The 13,000-nt window shown below is 41.9% G+C and overlaps 1 protein-coding gene across 1 annotated transcript in view; it reads right to left on the reverse strand.

The window, feature by feature from the left end:
- Positions 1 to 13,000, reverse strand: part of Slc17a8 (solute carrier family 17 member 8) — a 50,714-nt gene that overhangs the window by 25,747 nt on the left and 11,967 nt on the right. The window contains exons 2-5 of the mRNA XM_076919944.1: positions 11,279 to 11,531; positions 5,264 to 5,382; positions 2,456 to 2,570; positions 1,298 to 1,385 (exon numbers count right to left, since the gene is read on the reverse strand). Of these exons, the coding sequence (XP_076776059.1) occupies positions 1,298 to 1,385; positions 2,456 to 2,570; positions 5,264 to 5,382; positions 11,279 to 11,531 (575 nt within the window). The remainder of the gene's footprint in view (positions 1 to 1,297; positions 1,386 to 2,455; positions 2,571 to 5,263; positions 5,383 to 11,278; positions 11,532 to 13,000) is intronic.

Consider the following 13,000-nt stretch of genomic DNA (forward strand, 5'->3'; position numbering starts at 1 on the left):
CCATCATCATACACACACAATCATCATCATTATCACCATACACACACACAGACACTAAATAAAAACTAGAGTAGTTAAGATCAGGGGCTACTGACAACCCTCTGTAACTCCAGTTCCAGGGAATCTGATGCCCTCCCCTCTGGCCTCTTCCAGCACTTGGAACATACATGGCACACAGACACAGGTAGGTAAAACATTTATCCAATAATACAGTTTTAACTTTTTTGAAGAGAGACAAAAATTAATTATTAAGTAAAAGTAAATTAAAAATTTTACAAGAATACTCCCTTGGAACATTTAACTAAAAAGTATCCTAAACATTTAATATAACTGTAGCTTACTTCATAGCAAATGGTTTTTTTTTAAAGGCCAAACTGGTTTTGAAAAACTTCTATCTATTTTTATAACTTCTCAATAATGCAACAATAATAGTCTCTCTATAGAAAACAAGTTAGAGACACATACGTTCTAATCCTCACTGCCTGACCATATCATAACTTGTGTGGACTAAGGTTTGCCTTCCTGGGCCCCTTGGTCTACAAATAAACATTTGCAAATAAAAATGCATTTTAAATGAATTTTTTGTATGTACTGCTGGCTCTGGCTTCTCTCACTGGTCTGTACTGAGATAAACCCTTCTGAACACTGAGTCGTCCAAGCCATGCATAGAAGAGATGACTTGGGGGGAAGCAACCTTGGCAAGATGAAGTTCAGAGACCTGAGAATTGAAGTCATGTCATCCCTGGGGGTAGTCATAGACACTTTCAGGTAAGATGAATGAACGCTACTTCATTTTTGATATGGAATATACTGTTAACAATCAAGTCAGTGATAATTTGTATGTGGTAGTTATGTGTAATAAGGAAAGTACCATATCATAAGCTAAGTGGTCTCAGCTCCATGGTCGAGGGTCTTTACAACCTTAAACAAGGCATTGTATTTTTGCTCGTGAAAAATACAATTTTGTGTATTTTTATTGTGAAATGAAGAGGGAGACAGAGCTTGGTTATCCTGTCTCTTCTATCTTAAAAATATTTATTTTATGTGCATATGATGGGCATACACAAGCCATGAAGGGTCAGAGGTCAGAGGACAACTTCTGGAAGTTGGTCCCAGGGATTGAACACATCTATGACCCAGAACAGCTCAATGAGTGATAGACCCAACACCAGCAACTGTTCACCTTAGGAATTCTGTCAGGTGAAAATAAAAAGTTCTTTTGAAGTTTCTTGGTAGACTTCTCAGTTACTTGAAGCCAAAAACATTCCATAACAACTTATGATTCTAACACACTTACCACAAAAAGAAGTCGTGGCTAGACGGCTTCTCTCCAGGGGAGGCGCCCACTTACTCCACATCCCATGACAGGCTGGGTAGGTCACACCCTGGCAGAAAGATCAGACACGGATGATTACATCTTATTCCAGTTTCTTTTTGTGTTTAAAATGCAAGTAGTGTTGTTTCACACAAACTACAATATAAAAGTATAATTTGTATACATTGCCAAATACAAAGCCTATGTTCCTCTCAATTTTTTTTATGTTGAAATCAAATCCCTAGTGTGATGGTGTTTGAATATGGGCATTGTAGGGTAACCAGGGAACAAAAGTGGAGGCCTCGTGAATGAAATTAGTGCCCTTTCAAGAGAGACTCTGGCAGAACTGTTGCTCCCCATGAGAGAACACAGAGATGACCGTCAGTCTGAACCAGGAAGCAGGTCCTCATCAGTCACTGAACATGTTGACAGCACAGGTCTTGGACTTCTCAGCCTCCAGAACCATAAGAAATGAGAGTCTGTTGTGTGTGGTACTGTGTTACTGACACCCAAACAGATTTGTGAAGACATTGAATCACATAATTTAACTAATTTTGACTCAGGTAACAGTGATCCTGATGTTCAAAAATATAGTTCAAATATAAGGACCATGGAGAATCAAAAAGATGTCTTATATTCATATTTCACGTCATTAAAGAATATTATGTAGGAAGTGACTTCCACAATCAACCTATTTGTCTCCTCATTTCTGGGCACAGAATCTGAGGTTCTAATTTGTTAAGGCTGGGTCTTAACCTTGGTTGTCACAGCTACAAATGTCACATTCTTTCTGCCATGTCAGGGGCTATGGACATACAGAATATATCTTTCTAGAAGAGAACTAAAGTTGCATTGATGTCTCAACAACAGTCTAGATTTCTCTTTCTTTTCTTCCTATGAAGGGCAACTCGGAACTGAACACAGGACTTTGCATGTGCTAGAAAAGTATTCTATCACCATTATAACATTAGCCTCTTTTGAGTTTTATTTTGCAATGGGGCCTCACTAAGCTTTCAAGAAAATCTTGAAACTCGAGATCCCCTCCGCACCCCTGTCTCAGCCTCTTCTGTAACTGAGATAACAGGACTGCACCACTGAGTCCAACCACACTCTTAACTGTAAAGCAAGTGTCTCTCCTACCTCCACCAGACCCTGCAAAATCCTCACACACATGACACAGCCATAATGCACCCTGGCCGCAGAAGGGATGAACATGTTCAGGGTTGATGTCAAGAAGATGGCGGCTCCAAAGACCCTAGGGGACCAAAGCACCATATTATTGTCCAGGATGACATTGGCTAAAATACTTCAATTAAACATCAGAAAACAGCCTAAACATTCATGAAAAGATCATGATGGTAATTAAGAGAAATTAGTTCAGAGGAATAGACAGTATGCTAGAATCTGTGTCACCAGCTACACTCCTGGGTTGCTTTGATTTTCAACTTCCGGTCCATGGACCATTTGTGGTCATATTCATGGAAGCCCAGGGATGTCCGACCTGCACAGTGCCCTAGAAGGCTGCAGGACAACTGTGCTAAGGGGAAGTTCAGGTATACCCACATCCAACCTGTTTCAGCCAAGTGACCCTTCTTCCTGTTTGTGACTTCTGCATGTTTGGGACTGTGCCTCCTGCTTCCCACTGTCCTCTCAATAAACCAGAAGAGAACACCAACAATCCAATAAGCAGCTTGGGACCTTGGAGCAAGCTCTGAACTTGTCTTATTCCTCACTTCCTGATGTGGCCACTTATTCCCTTCTTGCCAGCCCAAGAGATTTTAAAGAAGGAAGAATTAAAAAGGCACCATTTTCTTCTCTTGTCTCATAATTTTCTTTGAGGCAGGTTCATATATATACATAATACATATATGTTTATACATATATATGCGTGTGTCATATATGTGTGTCATATATATGTCAGCCGTTTATATTCATTCATATATATATACATATATATGTATATATATGTGTGTGTGTGTGTATACATGCACACACATATACACACCAGGCTAGTCTTGAACTCACATACTCACATATAGCTAAGAATGATCTTGAATTTCAGATCCTCCTACCTCTACTTCCTGAATGCTGGGATTACAGGCAGGTGCTACCATACCCAGTTTTATTCAAGGCTGGGGGCTAACCCTAGGGCTTCGTGCCTACTAGATAAGTACCCTACCACCTGAGCTACATCCCCAGACGCCGCTCCTCACATATTTCAATGACTCCTGCACTTTCCATTGACACTAGGAAATCTCTGTATGAGTGGTTTTCTTTTAGAGGGCAGGAGTGTAATCAGTAACCATTGACGAGTCAGTGACCATCAGCACTTCATCAGTCTTACCATAGGTGAGTAACCACGGGAAGTAAAAGAAACAAGCTGGGCAAGAACATATATATATATATATATATATATATATATATATATATATATATATATATATGTGTGTGTGTGTGTGTGTGTATATATATATATATGTGTGTGTGTGTGTATATATATATATTTAGATACTATGGTAGTGGCTCTCAAGCATCTTGACTTTTTTTTTTTTTTTTTGGTTTTTTCGAGACAGGGTTTCTCTGTATATCCCTGGCTGTCCTGGAACTCACTCTGTAGACCAAGCTGGCCTCAAACTCGGGCATCTTGACCTTGATCCTTAGAAAATACACTTCATATTAAGCTTGGGAGGTGATGCTTCACTCGGTACAGAGTTTTCCAGGTGAGCATGAAGACCTGGATTCAATCCCATAGAACCTACATAAGAAGCCAAGCACAGTGTGAGCCTGTAAGTCCAGCCCTGGAGAGATGAGGAAGATCTCTGGGACTTGCTGGCCACATAGGCTAGTTCAATTGGTTAGCTCTTGGTTCGGTGAGATACCGTCTTAAAAAAATAAGGTCGTGGCGTGGTGTGTGATTGGAAAGGGCACTAGGGATCAAGCTCAGGCCTCTACACACATGCACCTGCACTTGCTTCTGTGCACACACACATGTGCACACCACATACACATATGGTGTGTGTGTGTATACATACTTCATATTACAGCCCAGTCTGTACTTGATAGACACACATGTAAATGAGACCAGTTTTAGAAACCAATACTTACTGTCACAGGCCACATATTCTGATGTTTCATTGTCTCTAGTCTCTTTAATTACCTTCTCTTCTGTTCCTCTCTTTTTCAAATAAACTTCCCATTGGTGAATCACTATGCTGATTTCATAACCATGTAAGTTATTATTTCAGATTGGGGGAGAAAAAACTGGCTCGCAAACTTTGATCTCTTGTACGGAATTGACTCACACAATATCTCATGACAAGCATCCTGGGAAGGACCTGGATGTTTGACTCCTTTTCTGTAGTATGATCCAGACTACAGCATCTCCCTCAGGTGAACACTCTCTTCTCATCAAGTACTGGTAGTGACAGAAAACTCACTTCTTTTAGTGACAGTCCACCCTGTTCTGAAGAGTTAGCTCCTCATACAAGTGCTGGGTTGTTTAAGAAGATTGAAAGCACCCCACAGTCTAAAGGCAAGTCCTCAGTGTTCACGCAACAGCTCCAAACAACAACTTCATTTCTCAGATGAGAACACTGAGCCCCCAAAAGGGAAGTGAATAGTCAATAGTTTTGTTTCCCAGTTTGCCAGTGAGGGATCATGAACCACTTCCCCAAACTCACAAATAATTACTCTCTTATAGCATCACTTACTGAACTACAAGGTAAATCACATTGTGGGGTCAAAAAAAGCAAATCCAGAAAGACTCTTAAACCACACCCCCCAACAGCGCCATGGGGGATCAGTATCTCCCAATTGCATCTGCCTGTGCGGCTCCTATGCTTTACTCTGCACTCCTACCCTGAGAACAAGTGCACAGATTGAATAAAGGCACAAGGCCCCTGGGGTAACCTGGGCAGAATTTGTCATGTCCATCTATCTCAGTCTTACCTGTTAGCAGCAAACTTGTTTGAAATGAAGCCACCGGGAATTTGTGTCACAATATAACCCCAGAAAAAAGATCCATGGATAAGGCCCACCGTCTCTGGATCCCAGTTAAACTGCGCTGTCTGGAAACAAGAATCAGATGCAAGTGTGTTGAAGGAACAGCTGATACCATATGTCACCACGTGACTACAGCTGATACCATATGTCACCACGTGACTACCTCGTGAGCTCCTCCCTTCCTGGTAAATTTCTGGGACACACCTTGAATACTTGGGTTGCCGCAGTTGTAACATAGACCAAAGGGGACTCTGGTCTTACAGATTTACCTTCTGGTGAGTGGGAAGAGATATTCCATACATGTGTAAAATGTGGAATTCCAAAAGAGTCATGTGTGCTAAGAAGAAAATAAAACAGGTTGTGAAGGAAACAAAACAAAACAAAAAACAAAAACAAACAAACAAATAGAACGAGCTCTGGACTTAACATGCGATTTCCTGGGTTGTTCAATATCATTGTAGTGACAGCCTAAAGATAACTATAGTCTTAGGTCTTTCAAGCCTTTTTTTTTTTTTTCATTCTTTTTCCTTTTTTTTTTTTTAAAGAGCTACAGACATAGTCTAGTACTTAAAGCACTCGCCTTGCACTACAAAGGCTCTATGCTTAATCTCCAAAATAGAAAAAACAAAGTTGTCATTGTATTATCAAATGTATTTTACTAAGGATAAAGTCAGTGGTAGAGTGACTGCCTTGTTTGTATGAGGCCCTAGATTTAATTCTCAGGATAAATAAGGAACAAAAAAATCCTCTTTTGTCATCGTTTTGAGATAGAGTCTTGTTGAGAAACCCAGGCTGGCCCCAAACTTGTGATTCCCAAGACTCAGGCCCCTGCATATTGGGATTAGGAGGTATGCGCTGCCGTGACTGGCTGAGTCTCGATTCTTAGCTAAGATAAAACTCATTCTACCTTCTTCACCCAGCTGTTGACTGTCAGCAACAGCATCCCATCCTCATCTTTTTCTCTCTGAGCGGATGATATTTCTGTCATCTTTGAAAGAATTGAGACCTGCTGAGAAGTGGCTTTGAGCATCACCTGAGCCCCACTGGGTAATAAGCACTGAACGACAGCTTGATCAGAAACTTCACTAAGAAAGACAAGTGAATGGCCAATAGCCATACCGATAACCACTGGGAAATTGGAAAGATCGCTAACCTTTGGGGAAATAGAATTAGCTCATCATATCTGTCAGGAGGAGACATATCCTCCCACTGGTGCGTGCGTATGTGTGTGCAAGCATGTATGTGTGTGTGTGTGTGCTTATAGAAAGAGGAAAGAAAGAGTTGGTGAGGATGTGGAGAAATTGGAATATTTTGTGATACTGATGGGAATGTAGACTGGTGGGATCACTTATGAAAGCAGTGTAGAATTCCCTCACAAACTTAAAAACAGAGCTAAGAGTTTAGCTTTAAAAAAAAGAGACTCAACATTTATGCTTTGACTTTATCCAAAAGATATCAGAATCTCCAGGTCCTCCATACTCTCACATTCACAATATCTGAGATATGGACGCAACCTGGGTGCCCACTGACAAATGAACTTGAACAGTGTGGCGTGTACTTTCGATGAAAAGAAGATATTACATAACATTCAATGTTAGGGTTAGGACACAGATACCAGGGGAAATAAGACAGCCATAGAAAGAGCAATTCCATATGCTCCTTCTTACACAAAGTATCTGAAATACTCAATTTAATAGAATTCAAGAGGGCATGGTGATTTTTTTCAGGGACTGGGAGGAGGAAAATGGAGAATTACTAATCAATGGGTAAAATATGTTTATCCGGCTAGTGAATACGCTTTGGAAATTGGTGCTGTACTTACAGCCAGTGACAAATGTTTATCAAGAGGGCTACTCTCAGTTGGACCAGCTGGCACAGGCCTGTAGTCTTAGATATTCAGAAGGCTGAAGCAGGAGGATCAAGTTCAAGGCCTACTTAGTTACAGAGTAGATTCAAGGCTAGCCTAGACAGCTTAGTGAGACCCTGTCTCCAATAAAGAGTAAGATAATGGACAGAAATACAGCTTGATGGTAGAGTACTGTATCTACCCATAAAGACACCCAAATCAAGGCCCTTAAGATGCTCCTTTATTTAGGAAACATGTCCTTGCCAATGTGAAAAAGCCAAGGGTCTCAAAATGAGATAGATATTCAGAATTAGCCAGCTGAACCCTTCATCAAAAGACGGGTGTCCTTAAAAGGGAGGAGGCCAAGAGTTAAGATACCAAGTTGCTGGTGATGCTGTCTTAGGAAGCTCATAAAGATGCTTAATAGAAATAGTAGAAAAGCTTATATGGCTGTTTAATAGAAATTCTCTTGTTTGGTCTGCAAGGAGTCCTTTCCTTTCCATCACAATAAGGACCTTCAGGGTTACCAAAGGACTGCTAGACGTGCTGTTTTGTACTGTCCTGTTCAGCTTCCTTCTGAGAGCATTCTGTTTCCCTAGCCATAGGATACTCCTCCGCTGTGTACCACAGCTGACGGACACTAGAATAGAGAGCTGAGCCACGGGATCACAGGACCCAGTCATGGGGGCAGGAAGAAGCCATGGTAAAAGACAAAAGGCAGTCTGTCAGGAGACAAGGGAAGCTGGAGCAGACTTAGAGAAGCAGATGAGAGAGCCTGTGATGCCAACAAGCCAGAAACCTTAGCAAAGTATTTTCCAGGTCCTCTGGGATAAAACAGAGTCTACTTCTCCCATAGGGGCTCCGTTCCTGTTTCAAGAACTCATACAGATGCCTTTCCCAGCTTGGTAGAGGGCATTCTGGACCTCGGTTCCCTACCCGAAAGATGGATCATGCACACAAACTTCCCCACCCAACCTGCTGCCTGCCCTTCACTTTCATGAGATTCCACTTGAGTCTCCTGCAATCCTTGTTAGTCTGAGTAGTTCTCACTGAACTTCTATTCTTTGCAACCAGCAGTCCCTAGCCAGGACACAAGCACACCTTTCCCAGGCCTCTGAGCTAATGAGCAGTGATGTTTAAAAGCAGGTCTGGAGAATTCTAAAGTCCATCGCTGGAACACTGCAAGACTCGTGAATAGTGAGAAATCATTGCAAAGTTTCTCAACCTTCAGTTGCTTCTTGCTTACCATATGCCAGTCTCTAAGGATCTTAGATGCTTCAGCTTATCAGCCTGGGGGGAGGAGTGCCAAGGTCGAATGCAGGGCTTCACCTATGCTAGGCACATGCTTTTCCACTGAGCTGTCACCTAGTAGTAACTCATGGAGTTAAGCTAAAAAGGTGACTATCCACACGTCGGCTACGTCAGCCCTTGCATCACTTGCAGGAGGCGTGACGCATAGGTCTCTTCTATTTGAGGTGCTTACCCAGCTTCTCAGACAAGGCTTGCAAAAAATATCTCAGCGTGAAATAACTATGTTTCCCCATGATGCTAACCACAGAAACAGAAATGCCAGCCATCCAGAGCCCTTGTCACCCTGTTGGTCACACTCAGCTGCTACCTAACTTATTCTGTGTGGACAAGAGAGGAACCGTATGCCATAAATTAGTTTCACTTTCTAGAGTGTGTACATTTGTTGCTTGGCTGGTTTGGGTGAGTTTTTTATTCTTCTTATTAAGGGGGGGTACTATTTTAGGTTTATGTTTTCCCTTTTATTTCTCTCTCTTCTTTGGTTAGTTTTTTGAGACAGGGTCTTGCTATGTAACTTGGTTTGTCCTTTCACTCTTATTTAGCTAAGGCCAGCCTGAGCTCAGCCCTGCTCCCCTGTCTCAGTCTCCTGAGTACTAGGATTATAGGTATACGTCACCATACCTAGTTCCTAAACTCCTACCCTTGGCACCAGACAGAATGATATAAAGCATATTTTAGATCTTAATCAGACCCTGTAAGCAAAATCAGAGGGACTGGAGAGCACACGCAAGCATTGATCCTTCTCTTTACTGAACCGTCTTTTTCACATGCCGTAAAATCAGACTTTGTTGACCCGTTGTCTCTTCAGGCAACAAACAAATGCAAACACTGTCTCCTTTTGACTTGTGTCTCTGCAGGCAAGTTCTAATCAGCTAGCCTTGCGGAGCCTTTATTTTAAAGGCATTGAATGTCCTCTCCCTCCGTCTCGCCTCCTTCCTTCACCACCATCCCCCAGACTAAACAGGCTATCTTTCTCAGCCAGACTCAGCTGAGACATCAAAAGCAGACTGAAGCGTCTCCATGGTGCTGTTTCCCTCCAACAGAACAATCTCTTAGAAAGAAAGGGGAAAGCCTTCATGCCAGCTAAAGACCTCTTTTTCATGAACTGACATCAAATTTCCCCGATGCAGTCCTTGGCAGGGGACTGGTCTAGGTGATGCTAACAGATGTGACATCCAAGAGGAGAAGACTACCATGCTGTCAGCTGAGGAAATAGTACCCCCATGTCCCCATCTCAGAGTCACACAGCACTCAGAAACAGTCCAGGCTTCATGTCACATAATGTCTTCTTATGAAACCCTGTAAGCATGTCATCCAACGCTAACATGGGAAATTCGGATCTAAGCATGCATCCAAAACACAGACATCCAGAGAATCATAAGACGAACAATCTCTACCACAGTCGATTCCGAGTCTACGTTCAGTTCAGTGAACCAGACAGTTATGGGGTGGCCCATGGGGACACATTTTTATTTATTCATCCTATAATTTATGAAGTCTGGGTATAAAATGAACTAGATTTATGTTACCAGCACCAATGAATCAGTTTATTAAAAAACTTCATGCTTCCATGTGACAACGCCAGCTCAATACCAGAACCTAAATGTGTCCCATTGCTCATCACACGTCTACAGATCTCTTCCCATTGACCATCCTGAGATCTGTGGAGGGATCCTGTGTATCTGAGGACTTGGATGGGGGAAAGTCAGGTTTTTAAAAACTTAATATATAATATTTTATTAAGAGCTTCATGAAAATACTTGGCAAAACAGTTCATTTATTTGCATAATCTCTGGGGTAAAACTTTGGAATAGAATGCTCTGGGGTGAGTTGCTAGGGGTTCACATTTTGCAAACACTCCCTTACCCTGAAATTCCCTCTCAATGGGCAGTTTTGCAAAGTTGCGATAGGGTGTCCTCACAAACCATAGGAAAGTCAGTATTTTTGTCTTTATTACCTCCTGACTGAAAGGTAGAATTTCTGCAAATATAAGCGTAGTTTAAAAACATGGGAATATCAGTCCCACAACTCCGTTGTGAGGGAAAAGCCAGAAACACATTCAAATTACACCATAGTTGTTGCTATGCTCTCACACTATTGTTTGCAGTTCAGTCTTAAAATTATAGCAAGTCACAGCACTTTGCTGGATTTTGCCATCTGCTGGAAGGAAGCCCAGGTTTCTACACCATAAATTTGACTTGTAAACATATTCTACATTTTAATATAATTGCCCCCCCCCCGTATAATCCTTTTTTCCTATTAAACTAAGAATTTCAAACATTATCTTTGACCAGAGGTTCATACCAAGTTGTTCATAGGGCTTAAGGGGGTTCATAGCACAAAAAGTGAGGGTCTTGTGTTCCTAATACATCATGGTTTCTCTGTCTGTCTGTCTTCTGTCTCCCTTACAGCTCTTTGCATACAATGTTCCTTTTTTTTTTTTTTTTTTCAAACATGTTTTTTCTTCCCACCAAATCTCTATCTCATTCAGCCATCATTTTCTCTGGAAAGTCACAATACAAAAATCATGACATACCCACTCCTAGAGGAGCCCAAGAATTTAGTACAGCCATAAAGACATAGCAGCTAGCATACCAAATTGTCACTTATCCTATATGTCTCCTGGAGTCCAAGGTTCCAGTCGGTGTTAGTAAGCATTCTATCCCTGTCAACATATCCTGGACCCAGAATGGGTTGTTACTCCGTGTGTTTCTTACATCAATCAATGAATTGCTTGGTTTGCTTTTACACAACTACTACTACTACTACACACACACAGACACACACACACACACACACACACTGACCTGAATTTCTGGTTTCCCGTCCACATACACAGTGCTATTGTTGACCATTTCCACAATGGCCACTCCAAGGTTGCACCGAATCCCAAAGGAAATGCAGAATCCCAGGCCACTCATGACAGCAATGATGTACCGCTTGGGGATGCCACAGCAGCTGCAGTCACAGACAGGAAGGTGTCTTGTGGATATCTGCACGGGCCTTCCTTCTTCATTCAACTCAATGGCATCTCCCTCCTCGTTGGTCCCATCGATTTTTCTTCATCAAGAAAGGAACAGGCAGAGAATAAAAGCCAGTATTCAAGGTGGGGCAAGACGCACAAAAGTAAAAATAAAAATGGTGCCAAGCAACAAGAAGAGGAAAACCTACAGAAGGGCTCAGCTTATACTGTAAAACTTATCATCATCACCACCACCACCATCATCACCATCAAAGTAGAGAATTATGGCTAAAATGACCAAAGTTCTGAATGTTGTGTTGGAATGTCATAGGCACAAAATCATCCAAATCGGCAGGGGTCAGCAGTGTATGATTCTGATCCCAGCACGCGGTAGGTGAGGGCAGGCGGGTCTTAGGAATAATCCTGAACACCATAGCAAGTCTGATTCCAACCTAGACTGCAGAGTGGAGCCTTATAGAAAAAGGAAAAAGGTCTCTTAAATTTCATACAAACCCAATGAGGTACCATTTATGGAGGAGGAGATCTCATTAAGAGACAATATGAAAACCCAGATTCAGAGTCTGTGCCCCTAACAGTACACCATACTGAATTCCTGCTGAAAGAGAGATGGGACAACCTCATGCCGTGGCCCAACCAACTGTTATGGGAAATCTTCATTTTTGAGTCACTTGAAGCTTGCGAAGATTATATGCAAGGGAAAAAGCACTTGCGGGTTATTTCCACTGATTCCCATAGGTTCAAGTGATGGTATAGCCTTGTAGCTGATTGATTACCTTCTTCTCAAGCAGTCAAGGCAACTGAGGGAACTGTGCAGTGTCAATTAAGAAAGGAGAGTTGCTTGTGTAGTGGAGAGATGAGTCGGTAAGTAAAGTGTTGTACAAAGATGAGGACCCTAGTGTGGGTCGCCAGCACCCATATAAAAATGGGCGCATTGTAGAGCACGTATGTGATAAAGGCGACCTAGACAAATTGATGAGCCCCCGTTCAATGAAGACTCTATCTCAAAAGTAAAATGGAGGGAAGACGGGGAGCTTCAGAAGGGAAAGGCACTAGCCAGACAAGCCTGAAGACCCAAGTTCAATCCCCAAGTCCCACAGTATGAAGAGAGACCCCATTCCTGAAAGTTGTCCTCTTACCTTCACATGCACACAGTGGCAAGCACATGCATGCACACACATGTATGCGTGTGCACACACGTGCACATGTACTCTAACAATAATAATAAATGAAATAAAGAATAAAGTGGATAGTGACTGAAGTAGACACTCGAAATCAACCTCTGACCTCCACTCCCGCCCACACATACACACACACATACACACACACACACACACACACACATACACACATATGTATACACACATGCAACACACAAAAAAGAGCCATTTATATCCTGTGACACTGTAATCCTTCTGAGTATGACTCTCAGCTTTCATAAATATTAAATCAATATAAGTAGCTAATATAATCGTTAACCAAACAGTTAGTTTATAAAACAAAGTACTTTCCCTTTTGCCACAAACCCATACAGAAGATAATTTTGGCA

The sequence above is a fragment of the Arvicanthis niloticus genome, chromosome 22, assembly GCF_011762505.2.
Source record: "Arvicanthis niloticus isolate mArvNil1 chromosome 22, mArvNil1.pat.X, whole genome shotgun sequence".
Taxonomy (NCBI): Eukaryota; Metazoa; Chordata; class Mammalia; order Rodentia; family Muridae; genus Arvicanthis; species Arvicanthis niloticus.